Below are 24,147 nucleotides of genomic sequence, written 5' to 3' on the forward strand. Positions count from 1 at the left end.
CATCCCATTCTTTTTTTTTTTTTAAGTTTGTTTGTTTGTTTATTTGTTTATTTATCTATCTATCTGTTTATTTATTTAGAGAGAATGCAAGCAGGGGAGGGGCAGAGAGAGAGGGACACAGAGAATCCCAAGCAGGTTCTGCACTGTCAGCACAGAGCCCCGCTGGGGGCTCAAACTCATGAACGGTAAGATCACGACCTGAGATCACGACATGAGACGCTTACCCAACTAAACCACTCAGGTGTCCCTGAAGTGACTCATTCTTAAACACGAACAGTCAAGGTCACCAACATCTGAGGAAAGCTGATTACATCAAAGGCAAGGACCAAAACAATCAGAGAGAAGGAACTCAGAGGAAACAGACCATGCAGGCTGCTGGAGGAACTTGAACAAACAACTCTAGGGAATATCATCAGAGAGATAAGAGGAAAGATCACCTCTGCAGGACCCAAACAGGATGCTGAAAACTGGGAGCATTCCAAGAACAAGGAAGAGGGCTTAGAAATTGAATACATGATAACCGAGATTTAAAAAACCCACAGATGGGCTGGAAGATAAAGACCAAGAATCTCCCAGAAAGCAGAACACAAAAGGAATGTAATGAAAAGCAGGAGGAAAGAAATGAGAAACTCAGGGGTCCGTTTCAGGATGTGTGCCATCTGATTAAAAGTTTCAGAAAGAGAGGATAAAAACCAAAGGGAAAGAAATCAAATAGGTGATGTTCCTGAACATTGTCCAGGAAATGAAGGATGTGAGTTTGCAGATGAAAGGACCACTGGATGTCAGCAAAAAGGATGAAGGCAGTTCTCGTGGGGACACATCCCGACGGCATTTCAAAACACGGGGGACAGAGAGAGGCTTCTGTAGCTTACAAAGAGTAAAAATGCTCAGGAAACAGAATAATATGGCACATTCTATACCCAGCTGCCCAAATAGAAGGCCTCCAAAATTCTGGGGGGAAATGATTTTTCAACCTAATTTCTATGCCTGGGAAAACCACAAGTTAGGTGTGAACGTTGAAAAAGATATTTTCAGATATGCAATGCAAAAACGTACTTTCCACGCACTCTTTGTTAGACAGGTACCGGAACATGTGCCCCAACACAACTAGGGAGCAAACCAAGGGGAGGAGACCAGAAATAAAGGAATAGGATTTGCAGAGGAAAATGAAGGAAATTCTCAGCATGAGAGTGAGGGAACTAAGCAAGTCTAAAGAACCACCAGCCCAAATAGAGCAGGAGGGCAGAGGCTCTAAGAAGAACACCGGTGGATCTATTGGGTTGAATAGCATCCTCCCCAAATTCATAACTACCCAGAACTTTGTAGGGTGACCTTTTTTGGAAATAAGGTCCTCGTAGGTGTAATCAATTAAGAAGAGGCCATACATGGGGCACCTGGGTGGCTCCGTCGGTTAAGCATCCGACTGCAGCTCAGGTCATGATCTTGTGGTCTGTGAGTTCGAGCCCCGGGTTGGGCTCTGTGCTGACAGCTCAGAGACTGGAGCCCGCTTTGGATTCTGTGTCCCCTGTCTGTCTGCTCTTCCCTTGTTCATGCTCTGTCTCACTCTGTCTCTCATAAATAAATAAATGTTTTAAAAAATTTTTTTAAAAAAGAAGAGGCCATATGTATAAGGATGCCAGTTGTACCGGGCCCCTAATATAATATGACTGGCATCCTTACAAGGAGGCCATGAGAGACACAGAGAGAGAGGACACATCGAGGGAAAAAGGCCACGTAAAGATGGAGGCAGAAACTGCAATGATGCAGCCACCAGCCAAAAAACCACCAAGGACTACCAGCAACAACCAGAAGCCAGAAGAGAGGCACGGAGCACTTCAGAAGGAATCAGCCCTGGGGCGCCTGGGTGGCTCGGTCGGTTGAGTGTCCGACTTCAGCTCAGGTCATGATCTCACAGACGGTGAGTTCGAGCCCCGCGTTGGGCTCTGGGCTGATGGCTCAGAGCCTGGAGCCTGCTTCTGATTCTGTGTGTCCCTCTCTGTCTGTCCCTCCCCCGTTCATGCTCTGTCTCTCTCTGTCTCAAAAATAAACGTAAAAAAAAAAAGAAGGAATCAGCCCTGCCAGAACCTTGATTTTGAACTTCCGGCCCCCAGAACTGCGAGAGAATAAATGTCTATTGTTTCAAGCCACCAAGTTTGTGGTAATTCGTTAGGCAACCCCTGGGAAACGAATTCAGCAGGAAGAAACCAAACAAATAGGAACTAATAGATTTCCTGTTGGCATTGGTTGATTTGGAAAATAGCATTAGAGGGTTTTCTGGTTCTGGTGGAGAATTTAGGGGAATTAATGACAGCAACCCAAAACAAATAAATCAATTAAAAGTGACTCCATGAAGGGGCGCCTGGGTGGCTCAGTCGGTTAAACGTCTGACTCTTGGTTTTGGCTTAGGTAATAATCTCGTGTTTAGTGAGTTCGAGTCCCATGTGGGGCCTGCACTGGCAATGCAGAGTCTGCTGGGGATTCTCTCCCTCTCTCTTTTTGTCCCTCCCCTGCTCATGCGCTCTCTCTCTCTCTCTGTCAAAAATAAATAAATAAACTTAAAAAAAAAGTGGCTCCATGAAAAACAAAAGGTTAGACATTGGAGGTAAAATCATTGTACATCACTTGGCTCAAGAGTAAACAACACTTACAAAGACATAATGATATATACATTGACTAGAACTTAACCAAAAACTAAAAAACTAATGGTAGGATGGAGAACTTTATATCCTTACCTTTCATCATAAGGAGGCAACCGGTAATGCCTCAGATGGACAAATCAGGAAACAGCAGAATCTTGTTCAGAAACATGAGAGTGAACATTAGAAGGACCAGCTAAGGAATCTTGAGGGCGTTACCTCTGCGAAGCAGAAGTGGGGGCAGAAGACTGCTTTTTTTTCACCCTATTTAATTCCTTAAACCAAGTATGTGCATGACTTTAATAAAAATAACACTAAAAAAAAATCCCCTGCCTTTGGGTGCCTGGGTGGCCCAGTCTGTTGAGCCCCTGACTTCAGCTCAGACCATGATCTTGCAGATTGTGGGTGCGAGCCCCACGTCAGGCTCTGTGTTGTCGGTGTGGAATCTGCTTCAGATCATCTGTCTCCCTCTCTCTCTGTCCCTTCCCCATTTGCGCTCTCTCTCTCTCAAAAACAAATAAACATTTAAAAAAAATTCCTGCCTCAATTTTGAATGCTTTTGGCAAAAACATGGGTTCTGAAAGCCTTCCTGTTCATTGTCTTCCATCTTTGACAGAGTTGGTGGAAAGCGGGAGAACCGATAATGCCTTGATTTAGGGTTCGTAGTGTGGTCCCCAGACTAGCAGCATCAGAGTCATTCGGGGACTCGTTAGAAATCCAGAGTCTCTGGCTACACGCAAGGCCAACTGGCTCAGAGGCACAGAACGTGGGGTCCAGCCAGCTGGGTTTGACACACCCTCCATGTGACTCTTGATATTGGCTCCACTTGGAGAACCACCAGCTCAGTGAGTGGGAGCTTCGTTCGTCCCCATAAAAGCCAGAGGTATGGCCCTTTTCCAGGCACAGACTGACACCCCAGCCACCTTGCGAAAAGTAAAAGTGTCGGCCAAGTCAAAAACTCCAATAGCGTTCACTCCTTCTGATTCAGTGATCCTAATTCTAGGATTCCGTATTACACATGGAAATAAGCTTTGCCCATAAAAGTATTCATCACTGTGTTACCTATGACGGTGGAAAATCAGAAACAACCTAAATGCCCACATGATAGGTATTGGGTTAAATACACCCATAGACTAGTTAAAAATGTTTATCGGCAGAGGCAGAAGGGTACAGAGCATGCTTACATGTTAGTGGAAAGAAGCAGGGTTCAAAATTCTCCATACGGCATGAGCACAACAATGTGGGGGGTAAAAAACGGAGGAGGAAACATAGTCTGGAAAGGAAACCCTTCCAAAGTGTTCAATAGATGGGACTGAGGTTAACTTTTTTTCTACTTATTTTTTTTTTTCTTTGCAAAGTCTTACAGTGAGCACGTGTGTACTCATTTAAGCAACCTATCTCTGGGGAGACAAGTTGGCGGACAAATTGAGGAGGGGCCACTGCTTTCGCAAGAGAAAGGCTTCTCCCAGTTGGAGAACTTTAGACCTTCGTGAGCCCCTTCACGGTCTCCTTAGGGCTGTGCAGGCAGAGAGGCGGGGAGGGGAGGAACCCCTGATTTATGTGCTGTTCCACCCCCAGGGTCTGGCATATTGTAGATGTTCAGTAAATATTTGAGGAAGAAAGGGGGGCTTTCTAAAAACTTGTGATGGAGATGTGACAATGCAATTTTATCTCCCCACCAGACTGTGACTCCTTTGAATGATGGTACTTTCGTCTACGGCCATACCACACTGAACATGCCTGATCTTATCTGAATGATGGGACTTTTTTGGTTTGGGTTTTGTAATCTCTAGAAACCCCTCTGAACACAAAGAAGTGCTCAAAGAAAGCTGAATAAATTATGATCCTGATATTATAGATAAAGAAAATGCCCATGTTCATATGGCAAAGTCATGGCAGATCTGGGCGTCAAGGTCAGTGAACTAGGTTTTGAACCGGGTGCTTTTTGGGGGGCAGTCAACTGCATAAAGCAAGTCCCTGGTCCCCCAGCACTCTGGGATGACTGGCCTATGCAGAAATCCAAAGATCTGCAGAGTCCTCCCTACAGCTCCCGCTGGCCAAAGGTCATGTGCTAATTAGGCTGCCAAAGTCTACAGGAGGGCTCAGCGAGCTCTAGCTCAGATGACTTCCCTGATGTGAGGAGATAGGGCCTCTGCCTGTAAGGATTTAGACAGGCAGAAAAGACAGCATTCCTGGCAGGGGCACTTCTTAATTAAAGGCACCAAGAAGAAAACAAATGAAATTAATGGCTGGTACACATGACTATCCTTGTAAGCATGTGAGGCACTCAGAAGAATCTGGCTATCTTTCCAGAACCCAGTGGGTAACTTACATATGTTTATCAAATGAACAGTTGATGGATGGTTGAGTGGATGGATGGATGGATGGATGGATGGATACATGGATGGATGGATGGATGGATGGATGGATGAATGGATGGATGGACGGACAGATAGATGGACGGACAGATGGATAGATGTCCATCAATGGCAGAATAGGAGTTAAGGGGCTCTGGAAACAGACAGGCTTTGGTTTGAATCCTGGGTTTGCCCTTGTCTGCAGTGTGAGCTGAGGATATTACCTCATGTCCTTGAGCCAGGTTTCTTTGAGAAGCTTCTGGAAGTTATGCCAATAAAATAATGCATGTAAAGTACCGCGCTCATAGTAAGTGCTCAAGAAATGGGAGTTATCATCTGCATTGGTCAGAAAGGGAAGGGGGAAGAGATTCGATGGAGGCTGAGTTGGCTGTCTTACTACTATGTCGTCTCCTTCCTACAAAGGAATCCTGAATTTCCTTTGGGAAGCCATGTGGTTTGAGTAGCTTAAGCCAATCAGTGTATTCCTCAGGTCAGGGAATGTGTATGAGACAAAGTGGTCCAATCAGGGCGAACCTCAGAGTATTTGCTGCGAATGCTGGGACACAGCCTTTTGCTCTCCTTAGAGGTAACAAGGAAGCTGGTAGCCCAGAAGCTGCTGGCAGTTACACTGGGAGCACCAGCCTAATGACAAAGCTGATGTTCCGGAAGGCAAAGTGGAAAGACACGAAGAAATGTTGTTGAGCTGCTGGATCCAGCCTCACCTGAAGTTGGTGACCCCTGGACTTTCAGACAGATAAGCCAATTAATTTCTTTTATGTTTAAAGCTGATCTAAGCCAGATTTTCTATAATCAAAAGTACCCTGATATAGAAAGGAAGCAAGAATGAAAATATATGAATAAATGTCTAAGGAAGATGAAACAAGGGTGGGGGGTATCACATTGTAAGAGACTTTGGATGGCAGAAATTGGGGCTAAATTTTAGCTGTTAATTCCCACTTGACATACAAACAAACCAAAGCCAGGGGGTTAAACAAGAAGCAACTTGCCGAGGGGTGCCTGAGTGGCTCAGTTGGTTAAACATCGGACTCTTGGTTTCGGCTCAGGTCATGATCTCATGGTTCATGGGTTCGAGTCCCGCATAAGGCTCTATGCTGACAGTGCGGAGCCTGCTTGGGATTCTCTCTCTCCCTCTCTCTCTGCCCCTCCCTTGCTCTCTCTCTCTCTCTCAAAAATAAACATTAAAAAAAAAAAAAAAAGCAGCAGCAGCAACTTGCCTAAGATGACACAAGTTAGCTAACTTAATGAAGTGTAGGGCTGGAACTCAAAACCAAATCCTCTGACTCAGTGCCCTTTCCCACATACACACAGCCATTATACCTACGGAGAAACATACCCCATCCGAGGGCAACAAATCCCTGGAGGTACTTCTTTTCTGAGAAGAAGGAGATGACGAGGAGCGTGTGAAGGTAGAGGCCTTCCACCAGCAGCCAGGCATAGTTGGCCATGATGCAGTATTGGAAGAAAGCCATGACCAGCTTACAGCCCACCTGGACAGAGAGAGGCAGGTGAGCCCCAGGCTGGGTAACCATGGGCTTCCCTCTGGTGGCCACCCCCAAAGGAAGTGACACGGTATGCCGCAGACCGAGTCCCTGAGGTTCATGGCCATCCCCTGTGGCCTTCCATTATCGGAAGACCAGGCCCACAGAGTTCTCTAGAGGGTGGAACTCAACATGCCAGCAAGCTCCGTCAAAAAGGTTAATGGGCAGAAGCAGGAACTACATTCAAATTCTGGAACTGGCTGCCAGTTGTAAACCTGTGTCAGATATCGCCCGACTCCCAAGGCGATCACAGAAGCAGGAACTACATTCAAATTCTGGAACTGGCTGCCAGTTGTAAACCTGTGTCAGATATCGCCCGACTCCCAAGTTCCTCATTTGCAGATGAGGAAAGAAGCCTGGAGAAGGAAAGGGATTTCTGAGCAAAGGGTAACAAAATGCTTTCCATGCTGTTTCCCCAGAAACGGTTGAAGGGATGTACCAATTATGTTAGCAGGCAACACTGACGGTGACAATGGCCCCTGACTGGCACACTGCACCTGTTCTGGAGACCTCTAAATACCGGATGGGGGCACCAGGGCTGGCCTTGCTTGATTCAGTGACATTACAGGCTTGTCTCTTGCCAGGATCACTGGAAGCTATGCCTGGGGGGATGTGGAGCACGGGGCTTCGGCGCCAGCAAGGAAACCATTCCCACACTACAAGGGTCCGTTTCCTTTCACTGAGCTGTCCCCTGGGGAGAGGACAGCTCCTGGAATGGCCTGAGGGCTGCTGCATGGACTGCTTTGAGGTCACATCCACAGAGGAGAGGCACCTGGTACTGTCCTGCTGGCCAGCTGTGGTTCCTCCCTTACGGCCACCCACAGACTCTGATTCTCAGAGGTTCCCATGCTTGGCTTGTGAGTCTAATGTTTAGTAGAACCCTAGAAGTTTCCTTGCAGGGCATTGCTGGACTTCCCCGGTGCTGGTCAGTGAGAGGGCAGGGTCTGAATTTAAGTCTTCTGACTCCCCCACTGGTTACTCTTACTTCAGCCTGCCAATCTCCCTAAGGGATAGGGCCCTCCTGCAGGGACGGCTCAGTTTGAGTCAGAATACACACACACACACACACACACACACACACACACACACAAAACTACAAACAGTACAAACTTAACAGATCTGTTAAGGAATTACAGATGTGAGTGGTGGGAAGTGACAGGCAGGTTGACTGAACCAATCTCAATCTCCAATCCCTTTCTCTCTTGTTTGCCTCTGCTGTGGAGACTATGATGGTAAAAAAAAAAAAAAAAAAAAAAAAAAAAAACCCTCAATCTCCCAGCCTCCTTTGCAGTTAGGTGTGGTCACATGACATGGTTCTAGCCAACGAGATGTAGATGGGTGTCTTGGGGTGGGGATTCCTTCCCACCATAAAAAGGCAAAGCTGCCCAAAGACAAAAAAAAAGTTTCATCTTGACTCTTTTTTTTTTTGTGCCTGGAACATGGATGTGAAGCCTGGGGTTGTGGCAGCCGTATTGTAAACATGCAGTGTAAAGTATGGAATCAAACATGGCAGAGCAGAAAGAGGGAAAATGACTGGGCCCACCATGGCATCATGGAGACACTGTGCCACCTCTAGATTGCCCATCTGTGGACTGCTTATGTGGGAAAAAACTCCTGTCTGTTTAAGCCACTGATGTGCAGTTTTCTGTTATATGCAGCAAAAGAGAGTCTCAACTGATACACAGAGAGATATTGCTAAGAAATAAGGCTCTCTAAGCACTCAGAAGGAGAAAAGTGTTAGACTTAGCAAAACAATTGTTGTACTGCAGACCTGTGTGTGCAGACATACAGGCATACGCTCATACTTTTCTTTCTGCCACCAACCTCAACCCTCTTTAAACTTGACCATCTCTCTACAGTTAGGACTCTGCAGATGAAGGGAAAAGACAAGCCTTGCTATATATCTAATTGCCACAGTGGCTAATCCACTCCTGGATGCTGGGAGTTGAAGGGTAGCCCCCAGGGGCTTCCTGACAAACTGCTCTCATACATGACCCAGACCTTGCATGGGGAGACATGGGACTCTCCCCAAACCTCCTGGCCCGGCTCTAGTACTGGGCCCTCTACGAAGCATTGGGTGCAGCCTTGCAGGGACCTTCAGGAAGGGCAAAGTGGCTAACACCCTCTCCAAAGTCAGGTTGGGGAGAGCAGGCCGGCCTGGCCACACCCCAGGGCACGTAGGCATGTTACCCTGTGGGCATCACAGTGAGCGACATCGTCCGAAGAGAAGAGGACCGCATCCTTGATGAAGTTGGACAGGGCACGCAGGATGAAGGACACAAACAGGTGCATGTGGATGTAGTTGCGGGTGCAGTGGAGCCTCCTGGAGGGAGAGAATGCAGGGCCATAGGGGCCAGAACCACAAGGGCTGTACAACCTCGAGCAAGCCTTTTCACCTTCCAGAGACTTGTTTCCTCCTCTGCTGGAGGGGTCAGCGTCCGTTGCTTGCTCCTCGTCTTCTGGTACGAGAACCACGCTCTCTTATGGGGAACCCACTGCAGCTCTGGGTGGGGGCGACTCCACCCTCCCCCCTGTTGACAGACTCGACCAATCACAGTACTCCACCCCTGGCTCAGGTTGGGCATGTGATCCAAGCCCAGCCTATGAGAACAACCCCCGCCCCCCATTCCCCCCAGGACTTTTCATTGCATCTAATGGAGAAGAGGCTCTCTTTGTCCTGGTGTTACCTAGCTGGTGGAAGGTGCCCCTGCAGAGAGGCTGCCTGAGGATGTGGCCAACGCAGACTGGAGAAAGGGAGGGAGACACATCTAGTTCTGCTGATACCTTTGACCACCTTGAGCTGGCCATTCCTAAAGCCAGAGACCCCTGAACTTGTCAGTTATGTGTGCCAGGTCACCTTTGCTTTCTTAAACTGTTTTTTTTTTTGTTTATTTTTTTTAATGTTTATTTATTTTTGAGACAGGGAGAGACAGAGCATGAATGGGGGAGGGTCAGAGAGAGAGGGAGACACAGAATCCCTCCACAGGCTCCAGGCTCTGAGCGGTCAGCACAGAACCCGACGCGGGGCTCGAACTCGCGGACCGCGAGATCGTGACCTGAGCCGAAGTCGGATGCTTAACCGACTGAGCCACCCAGGCGCCCCTTCTTAAACTGTTTTAGGGTGGATTTCTGTTTCTTGTACCCAAGACTCTGGCTAACATACTTGTAAAATGGGGCTGATAATACCCACCTTAGAGCATTGTGTGAAAATCAGAAACAGTACATGTAAAGCAACTGTGCGTTACGTTCTTAGCTATATATACCGAGTCAATGTTGAATGCATAAAAGAATGAACAAGGTCTCAGAAACATCAATGTTTTGCCACAGGTAACATTTAGATCAAGGGCTAACAAAGTGGCCCACCCAGACCTTCCTTTCTCTTGGCCTGAGCAACTGAAAAAGACCCAAAATCTGTGTCTGCGGAAGGCTGGGGAGACAGAGAGCTGGCAGTGTGTTCTCACCGGAAAGCACAGAGGACACTGAGGGCAACCAGGAGCATCACCAGGGAGGAGCTATAGCCCACGGTGTACATGACCTTCAGCTTCAGCAGGTACTCGTGCTGCAGAGAGAGGCATGCATCAGTCCCAGCCTGAGTGCACCTGCTCAGGCTGCTTGAACCGTTCAGCTCTTAATGCTGTGCTGATCCGACTCCACGGACATCAGTTCACAGACTCGGAACACCGTGGCTTCGGTAAAGATCTTGGGGATCATCGGATGCCAACTCAAACTTCTACCCCGTGTATAGGACCCCTTACCCCCACCCCGAATTCAAGCCTTTGCTGGAATACCTCCAAGGATTCAGGGCTCACTGCCTTTTGAGGAAGTCGTCTGGTATACAACAGGGCAGAATATTAGATAGTTTTTTCTCATGTGAGACTAAAACCTATTTTAAATTGCAGCTATTGGTCCCAATTCTGCTTCTGGAGCCACTTAAAATAAACTGAATTTGTTATGTACCTAAGACCTGTCATTAATTTTTTAATTGTTTTTAAAAGGGTTTATTTATCTTTGAGAGACAGAGCGTGAGGTGGAGAGGGATAGAGACAGAGACAGAGAGAGAGAGGGAGAGAGGGAGACACAGAATCCAAAGTGGGGCTCCAGGCTCTGAGCGGTCAGCACAAAGCCCCACACTGGGCTCGAACCCATGAACCATGAGATCATGCCCTGAGCCCAAGTCGGAAGCTTAACTGACTGAGCCACCCAGGCACCCCTCTGTCATTATTTTTTTTAAATAAACTTTTCACTTTAGAATAGTTCTGGACTTATAGAAGAGTTGAAAAGATCTTAGAGAGGTCTGTCATTTCTTAATACAGCTTTTCTACCCTCTCATCTCTCACACGTATTTTCAGCCTTACATTTTTCCTGTGTCTTCAGTATCTTTCCACAGTCCTTTATCCTTCTGCTCAATTAATATGCTCCAGTTTGTCAATGCCCTTCCTAAATAAGACACCCAGAACGGACAGCTGGAAAGATCTAGTGTATTCTCTGACCAGGAAGGAGTAGAGCGGGACCATCACCTCCCCGGACCCATACACTGCACTTACACTAACACAGCCAAGCAGGCGTTTACTTAACGTGGCCAACAGCCCCTTCACATTACTGACTCATCTTTGATTCAGAAAGATCTCAATGGAGGGGCGCCTGGGTGGCTCAAGTTGGTTGAGTGTCCGATTCTTGATTTCCGCTCAGTCCGTGATCTCATGGTTCATAGGATCGAGTCCCCGTGCTGTCAGCACAGAGCCTGCTTGGGATTTTCTCTCTCCCTCTCTGTCGCGCGCTCTCTCTCTCTCTCTCTCTGCCCTTCTCCCGCTCATGTGCACACACACGCTTTCTTACTCCCTCTCTCTCTTTCAAAATAAATAAATAAACTTAAACAACACAACAACAACAGAAAAGAAAGATCTCAATGGAATGGAAGAATGTGACACATAAAGATCAATTTAAGACCTACATCTTTTAGGTTCAAAAAAATAAATTGTACGACAATGTGAAAAAGAATCAAAAAAATTTAAACCAACGCTGTACTGTATATTGCCAATCAAATTAACAAATACTTAATGGTAATAATATTCTATGCCGGTGAGGGTGTAGAGGGAGCAAAAATTGCTTCAATCTCTCTGGAAAGCAGCATGTATCGAGAACCTTTGACATATGCATTCTTTTTGATCTCCCTTCTACCACTAGGGATTAATTCTAAGAAGTAAGCACAAATGGAAAAGCACCTTTATGTATCAAGATGTTTATCACAGAACAATTTGTGATGAAAAGGACTCAAATGTCCAACAATAAAACAATTAACTAAATTATTTCAAATCAAATTATTTTAATGTGACGCCACCATTGAAATGCAGCTCACCAAGGGTTTTAAACGAGGTCAGAATGTGCTAAGAGTGTGATGTTAAGTGAAAAGGCAGAGTACAAATTTTACATGTACAGTGTGATTCCTGCTATACGTTTAAAAAAAGTGTTAGGTTGCATTACATGACATTGCCCTTTTTTATAGATCAAATGATTGAATACTGGCCATTTCATGTGATTCGATCTCAAACATGCACGGAAAAAAGATTCTAAAAAGATTGAAAAAAGATGTAAAAAGATGTTAGAGGTTAATAATGGTTAACTTTGGATGATAAGTTTGTGGCTAGAGTGGTTATTTTTATTTGTATTTTTTCTACTCTTTTCATTTTTCTCCAGTGGGTAAGTACTATGGTATAATCAGAAGAAAAGGGTAATTAATTAAAAAAAAAAAAAAACAGGCACAAGAATAGTATTGGGGAAATCTTGCTGACAGCTGTTCATATGAAAATGACCTTGAGGTTCAAATGGCCCAAGCTCTGTGGTGTTAAGAAATGTACCGTAGGGAAAGAACACAGGCTTCATAGCCAAGAGACAAGGTTTCCAAACCCACGACTGTCACTCACCAGCTGTGTGACCTTGGGCAAATTACTTAACTTCTCTGAGCCTCAGATTCCTCATCTGTAAAATGGGGATAGTATCTACCTTGCAGGCTCATTGGAAGAACAAATAAAGTATCAGGTAGAATATCTAGACAATGCCTGGCACTTAGAAGACACTCGGGGCATGTTCATTTTTCCCCACCTCCACCCTCCACCCCCATCATCCACCCTTCAACATGAGTCACCAGGCCAAGATTATGGTATGAACTATGAGGTATAAGATAGCTGCTAAAAAAATTAGGCCTCTTCTCAGTTACGGTAATGAAGTGCTGTGGGGACAGCGGACAAAGTTGGAACGTTTGGAGTGCTTCGTCCAGTTCTGGGCATCATGCTATTTTATGAGGCACATTAATAAACTGGAACATTTCTGGAGAAGGGAAGAAGGCATGGAAAACCCTGGGTACATTATGCCTTGAGGAAACTAACAAATAAACTTAGGGAAGAGAAAGATTAGAATGATTGACAGGTAGAAGCGTAAGACCCAATCGGTGAGCTCCAGTGGGACGAAGTTACCAAGAAGAAATCTGACTCAGAGTGCCCGAAAGTTTTCTGAAAGCAAGAGGTGGCCTTCGATGGGATGGCTGTCATGTGACATTGAGCTTCCCCACTAATGTGACGGGGGTCCCAGAAGCCAGGAGCCACCTCCCAGGGTGGTAAGGCTGCATTAGATCCATAGTGCCTAGACTTTGGGATATTAAAGAGCAGTCAGATGTCAAGAAATTAGAGGCCCCAGCTGTCAGCCGATAATCTTGCCACGGGCAGGATGAGCCGCATGCTAGAGGGCATGAGCCTCACTCCTGAGGACACCTGGTTTTGCAGCTCTCAGTTCAGAAACAGATTTGGGCCCGTCTGTGGCAGCGTGAGGCATGGGGTGACAAGTATGGGGCGTTCAGGCTGATTACTCTGCACTGTCCTGTGGCTGGGTTCATTATTGCCGGGGGACCCTCAGGATACCAGCCAACTCTACTCATTCCTGTGTTATGTCTTTAAGTTCGGACCCAGAAAAAGCCCTGCTCCTAGGGGGCTTGATATGACCTGAGTGCCCCAGCCCTCGATAATCTATAACGGTGCACCAGTCCTCACAGGGCATCGGGTCCAGAAGCCCTGGATCAAGTTGCCTGTCTCTGCTGCGTTTCTTGACTAGGCCACTTTCCTTCTATATCCTTTAGAGCAGGGGTCAGCAGGCTTTTTCTGTAAAGGGACAGATAATAAACGTTTTAGACTTTGGGAGCCATTTGGTCTCTTGCAACTACTTAACTCTGCCCTTGTAGTGCAAATGGGCGTAGCTATGTTTCAATAAAACTTTAGTGGCAAAAGCAGGCGGTGGGCTGGATTTGGCTCAAGAGCTATAGTTTGCCCAACTCTGCTCCAGGTAAGCAAACCTGGTCTTTCTGCTAATCTGAATCCGCTAATGACTCTTGTTAATGAACAGAGTATTATGTGCCAAGTAAGGAAATTAAAAAAAAAGACAACCAACAAATGTATATTTCCATCCTCCTTTGATTAAAAGAAAAAAGACATTTCAACAATAAGAAATAGGATGATTCAAACCTCAGAATAAAAGGCAAAGTGTGTGGACCAACATCTAGGCACCAGGAAATCACGCTGGTCTGGAAACCCTTCCGATCTTGGGAGTTTTAATTTTTTTTTTGTTTTATTTATTTTTTTAACATTTATTTATTTTTGAGACAGAGAGAGACAGAGCATGAACGGGGGAGGGGCAGAGAGAGAGGGAGACACAGAATCTGAAGCAGGCTCCGGGCTCTGAGCTGTGAGCACAGAGCCCGACGCGGGGCTCGAACCCACAAACCGTGAGATCATGACCTGAGCCAAAGTCGGCCGCCCAACCGACTGAGCCACCCAGGTGCCCCGGGAGTTTTAATTTTTTTAATTTTTTAATTTTTTTATGTGAGCTGAAGCCAAGGTAAGTCTCCTTTCCACTATTTTTGGCCAATTAATATTCTGAGTTAAGTCCAAACTTTGCATTTACCTTTGTTAACTCTTAGTTCCTTGTTTGGAGATGTTACAGTTTCAACCCTGGATGGATATCATGGTTAAGGCCCTGGGTTTTGTTCTTTCCCAGCTGATTAGTCTAAGCCAACAGAGTCTCAAATGTGGTTTCAGTAGACATAACTCACAAAAACAAGAGGTCCCTGGGGTCTCAACAATTCTTAAGAGTATAAAAGGATCCCAAGGCCAAAAGGTTTCAGAACCACTGGCCTAGGCCTATCCTGTATTCCACCCCCCTGCCAGGGACGGTCGAGGGGTGGGCAGGCTCAAGTCACTGGGCCACTGAGATGTGAGGACAGCTTGCTGGGGTTGGCAAAGAAGCTTTCTTGGGGCGCCTGGGTGGCTCAGTCAGTTAAGCGTCTGACTTCTGCTCAGGTCACGATCTCATGGTTCGTAAGTTCGAGCCCTGCGTCAGGCCGTCTGCTGTCACGCCAGAGCCTGTTTCGGATCTTCTGTCCCCCTCTGTCTCTGCCTCTCCCCCACTTGTGCACTCTCTCTGTCTCTCTCAAAAATAAATAAATTAACTTTAAACAAAATTTAAAAAAAAGAAGAAGAAGAAGAAGAAGCTTTCTTGCTCTCAGGAAGGAGCCATAGGAACTCGGGCCATCCCTTCTCCTGGACAAGCAGGCACAGGGGAGTCTGTGGCTATCGTCACCAATGGCAGTCTTCTTACATCGAGGGAGGTGCCAGCCTGGGGAAGGAACCATCAGGATAGCAGGGAGAGAAATGGAGAGAGCCCGGTCCTTGGGCAGCTTCTTAGTGCCACTTTATAAGAGCCATGGAGGCTGTTCTCTGCAGCCCAGTTCCATGAGCCACATTCGTTTATTAGGCAAGTTGGAAATTTCTTTCTTGCAGCCCAAAGCATTCCTTTGAACTTCCATGCTGCCGCTCGTCATAAGAATGTCCCCTCTTAATTCTATGGATCTTACCAACGTGATACACATAAACTTCCTGTCCTCATGTAAGTCAGTGATGGAAATGGTAACCTGCAGGGATCAGAGCCCATCCACCACCCCCCCCCCAAGACCATCTGTACCCACTGATCAATCTTTGTTGGGTCTCGTTATTAAATTATCCCACTCTGGCCAGACCTGAAGACTTCACGTGTCTCCCCCAACTGGATAACAAGTTCTTCCCTTGGAGGGAAGAAACTTGAGCCTCCAACTTGGTCCCCCAATCAGTGTCTTTCACACAGAGGACTGACTGGCTAGAGAGAGGAGTCTTAGAAAAACTTCAGAAGTGGGCACGGTCTGTCTTCCAACCTCAGCCTTTCTCCCTTCACCCTGCCCTTGGCCCCCCACGCTTCTCTAACGTGACCCCACCCCATCCTCCAAGGGACAAACGTGCTTGCCCATCCGTATTCCCACTGGGGAGTTTAACCCATGGAAACTGCAAAAGCGCATCTCCTAGGGGAGGCATGCACCATTCCAGGGAGGCAGCAGAAGCTAGAGGAAGGAGCACAGGTTCTTTTTGGAACTGATTCGGTTTCACTCCTGCCTCCACTATTGTCTGAGTATGTTCCTTAACCCCTCTGAGCCTCAACGTCCTCATCTGCAAAATGGAGAAAATAATGAACTTACAATGGATCCTTCTGAGGACTTAGTGTGATTGTATGCAGGAAGCCGGCACATAGTAGGTGTTCAGTACAACTATAAACATTCATTGGGCACCTAGTAGGCGCCAGGCATTGTGCTGGGCACCGGGGGCCTGCAAATGAATAAGATTCTGATATGTCCCTGCCATATTCCCACATCTAGACCCCTCCTTGGCTCACAGTAGGTGCTTAATAAATGTTAAGTGAATTAATGCCTCTGAAGAGCTCGCATTTTGGTGAGAGAAATGGATGCACGTGGCACATGCAGACGATTCCATGTAACGTAGTAGGTAACAGTGGAGCCAACTCAGCATAACAAGAGGGCCCTCCCTGGGGGTGGGGGTGGGGAGAAAGGGCTTTCTGGAGTTGATGGGCGGGAGTGAAGTCTTGGAGGATGTGTATGAATCAGGCAGGAAAAGTGAGGACAGAAGGGCTCTCTGAGACTCACGGACACTTTTCGGGAGGCCTCTGCAGCCCCCGAGGAAGCTCCGCCCACAGCTCGGCCCCCTCTCTCAAACCAGACCTGCCCTGCAGCAGCTGGGCTCTCTTCTTCCCGTCAGAGCCCGAGACTCCTGAGAGCGAGCATTCACTGAACACTTCCTATGACCAGGCACCCTTCTCAGCACCTCCCTGGATGACCTCATTTGGTTCTCTTGACCAGTCTGTGAGGTCAGAACCATTATTAGCCCCATTTCCCTGATGCAGAAAGTGAGGCACAGAGAAGTTAAGTCCCCCCCACCCCCACCAAGGTCACCGTCAGAGTTAGACTCACCAGCCTGGCTCCAGGCACTTAGCCACCACGTTGGCGCTCTTTTGGTTTCCTGACTAAATCACCCTCAGTCTCGTGGCTGCGTGGGGCGGTTCACACTATGCCACAGTCTCCATGAACACCGTCTCCAGACTGACAGACTAGGGCAGTGAGGCAGGCCCAACGAACCCCGGCTGATGAGTGGGAGGGGGTGGGTGGCAGGAGCAGCTCCCGGTCCCCTGGCCGTGGCCCTGGGCTGGCTCCACTCTGTCCTCTCCCAGGGGCTTCTCACCCTGCAGGCCCCCAGCCCGAGAATGAGGGGCGCCCAGGCTTACCCGCTTCTCGTTGGATGAGTCGTTCACATTAACCCCACAGGCCAGGTCAGGCCTAGGGAAGGCTTCTGACCAGCCGTCCTCTGTGCAGTTTCGAAACACGGAGCCTGTGGGAGCCAAGCATCCTGCAGGTGAGCAGTGGGGACCGGAGGCAGACGGCCTGGTGTCTTGGGCCCCCTCTGCCACACCTTAGGGGCAGCCAGGCCCTGCCCTGTCACTCGGCCCCAGCTGATCCTTGAAGAAGACATAAGAGTCAGGAAGGAGAGGTGGTGGGAAAGGAATGTAGGGAGGTGGCCTCAGAAAGGGCGAAGACACAGATGTGTGTGTACATGTGAGAGAGACGGGCAGACCGGCTGACCCCTGATGCCTCGATCTACAAACCATGCCAGCTCTGAACACATACCCCGTCCAGCCTCCAAGCACTGCTGCCTTCCTCCCGGGGCCCTCACTGCCTCACCCGCCCACCCGTCCCTCTGTGCCAGGCCCAGGGTTTCACAGACAGGGAGACCTTATCACACAGGTCACAGTCCCCCACGGCCCCAGTGACTCTCCTCCACCAGACCCCAGGCCCCTGCAGAACTTCCGGTCACAGCTCCCCAGCCCAGCTTGCTGCCCCCAGGCCCAGCCTCACTCCAGGGCTCTCTTAGGCCCCGTGGCTGTCCCCTCCCACCGCACCCCTCACCTCCCCTTCCGGCTCTGATCTCAGCTCCAACATCCCTCAGCGTTCCAGGAGGGACCTCCCCTCCCCATCCTCGACCCCCACTGGCTGAGGAGACACTGCTGGCTTTTGGAGGGTTTCTCCCAAACAGGGGGCTGTTCGCCCACCCCTGGGTGTTCACGGGAGATAAATAATAAGTCCTCGTGCTTTGAACTGGTAGGACACCAGTTCTCTTTCAAGGGATTGTCATGTCCCATAGGACTCGAGGGGCCAAGTGTAGTGCTCGAGGACAGCAGTCCCAAGCGATGATACACCCCCCAACCAAAAAGCCACTGATCTCACTCCCTAATGATTGCGTATTTGCTCAATTACAAAGTCCTGTGCTCTACTATAGTAATACTACACGTGATGATGACTGTGTGCCAGGCACTGTCCTAAGCTTGTGACAGGTAGCAGCTCATTTAACCCTAACGAGACTATGAACCAGGCAGTTACTTTTATAATAAAATATATCATAACATGTAAATACTGTGCCCATTTTACAGTTGGGGAAACTGAGGCACGCAGTGGTTAAATAAGGTGCTTAAGATCACAGCAGAGGAAGTGAGGGAAGTGGGATTTGAACCCTGAGTCTCAGACCCTGACTCTTTTTTTTGTTTCCAGTTTATTTTGAGAGAGCCAGAGACAGTGCAAGTGGGGGAGGGGCAGAGAGAGAGGGAGACAGAGAATCCCAAGCAGGCTCTACGCTGCCAGCGCGGGGCCCGATGCAGGGCTCGAACCCACGAAACCGTGAGATCATGACCTGGACTGAGACCAAGAGTTGCATGCTTAAACCGACTGAGCCATCCGGGCGCCCTTACTCTTAGCCACACACTGTGTGCCGATCCCCTTTCCTTCTCCTGCATATCCTGATCCCGGGTCCCGCCACCATCTAAAGGCTGGATCCCCCAAGAATCTGGCATGGTTGGCAGGGACCTGGCCACTCCCGGAGTGAACTTTTCTCAGGCTCCGGGTGCTGCTCCCACACCGAGGAAGTTCTGTTTCACATTTAACTTCACGTCCTGCTCTCCCCACACCTGCAAACCACCAGAGCGGCACCGAGGGAAACCTTCCAGATAGCTGCTCCTCACGGGAGGGAATGCCTTCTTGGTCCTCCAGCAACCAGGACGAGGCCAGCTCCGCATTTCTCTGCATCACTGCGGTCCTCCCGCAGAGCTCACTGTGCTTCCCTGCCTCGCCCAGCACATGATGAGCTCCCGAGGGCTCCCAGTGCCGGCCCAGAGCCCCTGCTCATCCAGCGGTGGCTGGCTGCCTAGACAAGCAGCTGAGTGGAGAAGAAGCAGCCCCGGGCTAAGCTCCTCTGTGAGAGAACAGGGGGGTCTGCCCACAAGGAGCTTGTAGAGCAGGAGCCCGAAGACTGGGGAAGGGAAGCTGCCAGTCCAAGAAGGAGCTCCAGGAGGAGTTTCCCTCCATGGACTGACTAGCCCAGCTGCATCCTCTACTCTGGATGCCCAGGAGAGACGAGTGCTGGTCCCTGGGTCCGGCTGCAGTGGGTGTGACAGGAGGCTGGTCACAGCCCTGGAGATAGGAGCCCTCACACGCCACCTACTCTAATGGGTACCCTTTGGAGGGGCCTTAACCACCCCAGTTGGGCCTCCCGTGCTCCTCTCCGACAGGCCTCAGGGTGTGGACCACTGGCTCACAGGGTTCAGGGTCAAATGCGTTCCACTGAGCTGGAGAAATATGGCTGGCATTTCTAGAACCAGTCACTATGCTAATTTACAGATTCCGATCTAATCCTCATAGCACCCAGCGAGGAAGGCGCTGCTGGCTTCCTTTACAGATACGAAAACCAAGGCCCGGAATTGGGCCACAGGGCCCAGCCAGGACGTGACTCTTCACTGTGCCTCCCTCCCGCCTGGGCACTCTCCCTGCAGTCCCAGGGATAGCTTCCGGCGCCAGGAGACCACGCCCTCTGGACTCTGGGCATGCCCAGCCTATGAAGGAAGGCTCACGAGACCTGGAGCACAGGTTTCAAACTAGCCAGATCTGAGTCTGAAACCCAGCATCGCCTCTTGGTCATCTTGGGGTCACCTGGGTGCATGACTTCTCTGTGCCCTGAGGAGTAACCACACCCTCTGCAGGACGGGGCAGGAAGCACGACAGCATATCAGAATTGCCCAGGCTGAGTACCCGCAAACACCGAGGCATGGCTCCCTTTTCCTTTTGGCCTTTCGCAAACAGACCAGGAGCGGTGGGGCTTGGAATCTCGGGATTTAGTAGGGGCTGGAAGATTTCTAGTTAAGTCAAGGAAGCTACAGGTTGTCAGACAGGAGAGAATGATGGTCAGATTTAGGCTGGTGGGATGGGAAGTTGAACTACGAGAACACCCACTCCCTGGAGCCCAGAACAGGTTATCAGACAGTGTGTGCCTAGAGGCTGGGCCGGGCTGCCTGTGTTGAGCCTTTCTCACCGACCCAGGGGGATTCCCAAGACAGATGCTGAATGTGACCCAGGCCAGGCGCCCAGCGTGGCTCACAAGGCAGTGCTCTTTACTGACGGGGCTCTTGGCAGAAACGCAGAGACAAGGGTTAGCCTCTCTCTGGAGTCCCTTCAACCCCACCCACTTCCCCTGGGTTTAATTCCTAATAGATAAGATCAGTGATTCCCATTTCAGACCAATGTGTACCTCCAAGGTCCCTGAGGGCACGGTCAGGATTTTTGTGCATATACATATGTGCAGTTTGGGGAAAAGCCAGTCCAAAGTTTCATCCAATCCTCAAAAGGCTCCAGGACCCTAATCAGGTTAGGAACCTCTACTGCTTTAAGGCTCCAGTCCCAAGATAGAAGAGAAAGGCCAAGGTCTGACCCTGCCCGGGAAGTGTGTTTTTTAATGAGGCACTCTGGAAGACCAGTGTCCTATTAAGAATCAAAGGAATGCATCCTGGAGGGAACACTCTAGACCTTGGCACACACAGAAAAATATCTGGGGGCAGAGTCCAGCCTGCCATTTCTCCAGTCACACGGACAACCATCCTGTCTGGGCCCAGGTGGTGGGTGCCCTGAGAAAGAATTACTTTATTATTATTATTTTCTTCCGTCAGAAGGAAGGGTTGGACCAAAACACCAGACTGTCCTCATCGGGTGCTCCTCTCTGGGTTGGGTGGGTGAGCCCTGGAATCCTGTAGGACACCCCTAAGGGGAGCCTTCCCTCCTGAGAGAAGACCAGGGTGCTGGGATCTATGAGGAGTGAGGGTGGAGGTAGAAGATGGTTCTTGGTGACTGACTCAGGCTGGCCTGGTCCTGACCTGTGCTCCTGGACAGGCCGATGCCCTGGGCCTGGGGCTAGGTATGCCCTGGGCCTGGGGCTGGGTATGGCCCCGCGGTAGGGAGGTGGGGGAGGGGAGATGACATTGCCTCCCAACGTGTGGGTAACGCTTGGGGTGCAGGGTCCCTGTGGACAGGCGGATGGGTGGGTCCCGCAGCCCCACAGCGACACCATGTGTCATCAAGAGGAAACTGCAACAGAGGTAGGCGTAGGACCCCAGCTTCCTCCCCCACAGCGTGCAGACCTGAACTGCACTCCTGGGTGAACTCTGGTAGGTCTCCAGCAATGAAAGGGCTGGGGAGCCTGAAAGAGGAGTGAGAGGGCTACTAGTTAATGAGGCAGGCAGGGTTTCTAGCAATTGACTGGGGAGGATTTGGCCATGAGCACGGATCTGCCTGGCGCTCTGCGGAAAAGCAGGACCGGTGGTGTTGGGAGAGGCAGAGGCAACGCGGCTCTGGGAAGGCTGTGAAGGGAAGGCTGGGAAAGGAGGAGAACTTCTAGTCCCTCCAACAGGAGAACTTGGCCAGTGAGGGAGGAGCACTGGACAGGGAGTCCAGGATCTGGTCCTAGCCTTACACCTGACCAGCGTTTACTCCAGGGCAGCCATGTGTGGATTAACCTCATGGGTCTCTCTAGAGTTCTGTGGGTCCCAGACACAGATGTGGAAGGGTCACGCTGGGAGTGGTCAAGCTGTTGGTAAGTTTGCTAGCATGTGTGTGCAGGTGGGGGGACTTGGGGGTATGGGCGGGAGGGCAAGAAGGGGGAAGAGAGGGAGAGAAAAGATAAAGGAAGGTATTTAAAGTTCGTTTCCAAGCACGGCCTTAGGGACCTGTCTTGTTTATTCTCCTCATTTTACAGGCAAGAAAAATGAGGCCGAGAATGAGTAGCTTGGGCTCTGAGGCAGAGACTGACACCTGGTGGGACCACACTTTCCCACGTCTCTTGCAGTTAGATGTCACCGCATGACTTAGCTCTGGCAGAGGCAATGTGGGCAGAAGCGGGGTCACGTTCAGGCCTGCTGCTAATCAGAACCACCCGTTTTGGGGGCTCCTGGGTGGCTCAGCCGGTTGAACGTCCGACTTTGGCTCAGGTCACGATCTTGCGGTTTGTGATTTCCAGCCCCGCGTCGGGCTCTGTGCTGATGGCTCGGAGCCTGGAGCCTGCTTTGGATTCTGTGTCTCCCTCTCTCTCTGCCCCTCCCCCGCTCGTGCTCTCTCTCTTTCTCTCTCTGTCTCTCAAAAATGAATAAATGTAAAAAAAAAATATTTTTAGAAGCACCCGTTTTGGACTTTAGGCGGGGAAGGCACTGTGTGAACGAAGGCTTTGAGATTTGGGAGATCTGTCTGTGTCCGCAGCTGGCATCCAAGCAGTAAGCAGAGAGGGGGACTCAAACCTGGTCCCCCTACACTTCCTGTATGTTGGGTACCAATGAGGCTGAGAGGGGCAGCCAGGTACCACAGCATGCTCCCCAAATTTGTGTGTGTGTGTGTGTGTGTGTGTGTGCATGCGTGCACGCACGTGTGCACACATGTGTACTAGAGAATTATAGACCGAGGAATTCACACTCCTCTCCCACACCACCCAGTCTTGGTTTCCATCCCTAGCTTTGGGATGCTGGTGAGTTTTTGTGTGAAATCATCTTTGTTGGTTCCTTCTTGTTAAGGGCCTCATTGGCCAGCTTTTTTTGCTGCAAACCGGTGAAGGGAGAAGGGCAGCAGGGCTGGGTCAGGCTTTAGACTTTAAATGACCTCATTGAGGCCAGGGGCCAAAGGCCATGAAGCGACCTTGCCTCCACCCAGCATCACCCTCACCACGGGGCCAGAGTCCCACCTTGACCATGCCCTTGAGGACAGGGCATAGTTTTGAAGTCCGAGAAATCTGGGTTTGAATCCTAGTTTCGCTGTCTTCTAGCTGTGAACCTTAAGCAAACTGCTGAGCCCCTATTTGTCCCTGTTATCTCCACTCTACTGGGTCACATGGAGGAGAAAGGTCTGTGACTTGTAGGGGTGCTGTAATGATTGCATGAGCCCATGTGTTTAAAAATGCCTGGCACGTAGGGGAGCTTCAGCTAATGTTAGTCCCTGAATATCCCCTGTCTGAAACAGTCTACCTACTTCTCTGCCTCAAATTAAGAAAATCCTTGTAAACTGCAATTTTCCTCACCAAGAGATCACCCAGGAGGCCAGGGGCTTTCAGGGAGGGTGTGGTTTATCAGCAGGGCCTGACAGAATGGACACATAGGAAGTAGATTTCTGGAAAGTCGGGTTGTGCCAGGGTGGGACCCAGATCCAGGAGCCAGAACAAGGGGTCTGGTTGCTTAGGGGACAGAAACGTCAAAGGGAGTGGGGGAGCCATAAATGCAGGTGTGGGACAGAGAGAAGCAAACCCAGTCTCCTTCGTCACTTCCTGATACAATGCTTCCTGGCCCCCTTCCTTGGGACCCCACGAGTGAAACCTGCCCCACACCCCCAGCAAGGCCTCCGATTCCCAACAAAGACCACCTGTCACCATTCCAGTCACTGCTTGTCCCTAGAGTTTCTGTGGCCTCCGGGCCAAGGCCCTACCCAGAGGGCCACCCACTGTGTCGCAGCCAAGACCTTCTGGCTGAGAGCTTACCGTTTCTGCCTGTGAGCATCCGGAGGAATTGTGGGCACCCCACTTCCACAGTCTGTCCCAGGGCAGAGGAGGGCCAGCAGCTCATGTTGTCCCACAGCCCCTCGCAACCTGTGAAGAGAAACAGTAGCATTAGTCAGGGATGGAGCAGGGGCCAAGGGCCTTCTCCACCACCTTGTCACTGTCCCCAACCCCCCTGCCTGCCAGGAGTTCCCATCAGGTCCTGACCCCTTGACATCAGGAACCAATGGTATGTAATGTGCTTTTATTTTTTTAATGTTTACTTATTTTTGAGAAAGAAAGAGAGACAGAGTGCAAGCAGGGGAGGGGCAGAGAGAGAGGGAGGCACAGAATC

The 24,147-nt window shown here is 49.6% G+C and overlaps 1 protein-coding gene across 1 annotated transcript in view; it reads right to left on the bottom strand.

The window, feature by feature from the left end:
* The window catches only part of SCTR (secretin receptor), a 58,018-nt gene that overhangs the window by 14,001 nt on the left and 19,870 nt on the right, over nt 1-24,147 (bottom strand). Inside the window, exons 4-8 of the mRNA XM_049615298.1 lie at nt 23,796-23,903; nt 17,197-17,300; nt 10,014-10,111; nt 8,743-8,875; nt 6,348-6,501 (exon numbers count right to left, since the gene is read on the bottom strand). Of these exons, the coding sequence (XP_049471255.1) occupies nt 6,348-6,501; nt 8,743-8,875; nt 10,014-10,111; nt 17,197-17,300; nt 23,796-23,903 (597 nt within the window). The remainder of the gene's footprint in view (nt 1-6,347; nt 6,502-8,742; nt 8,876-10,013; nt 10,112-17,196; nt 17,301-23,795; nt 23,904-24,147) is intronic.

The sequence above is a fragment of the Panthera uncia genome, assembly GCF_023721935.1.
Source record: "Panthera uncia isolate 11264 chromosome C1 unlocalized genomic scaffold, Puncia_PCG_1.0 HiC_scaffold_3, whole genome shotgun sequence".
Lineage (NCBI taxonomy): Eukaryota > Metazoa > Chordata > Mammalia > Carnivora > Felidae > Panthera > Panthera uncia.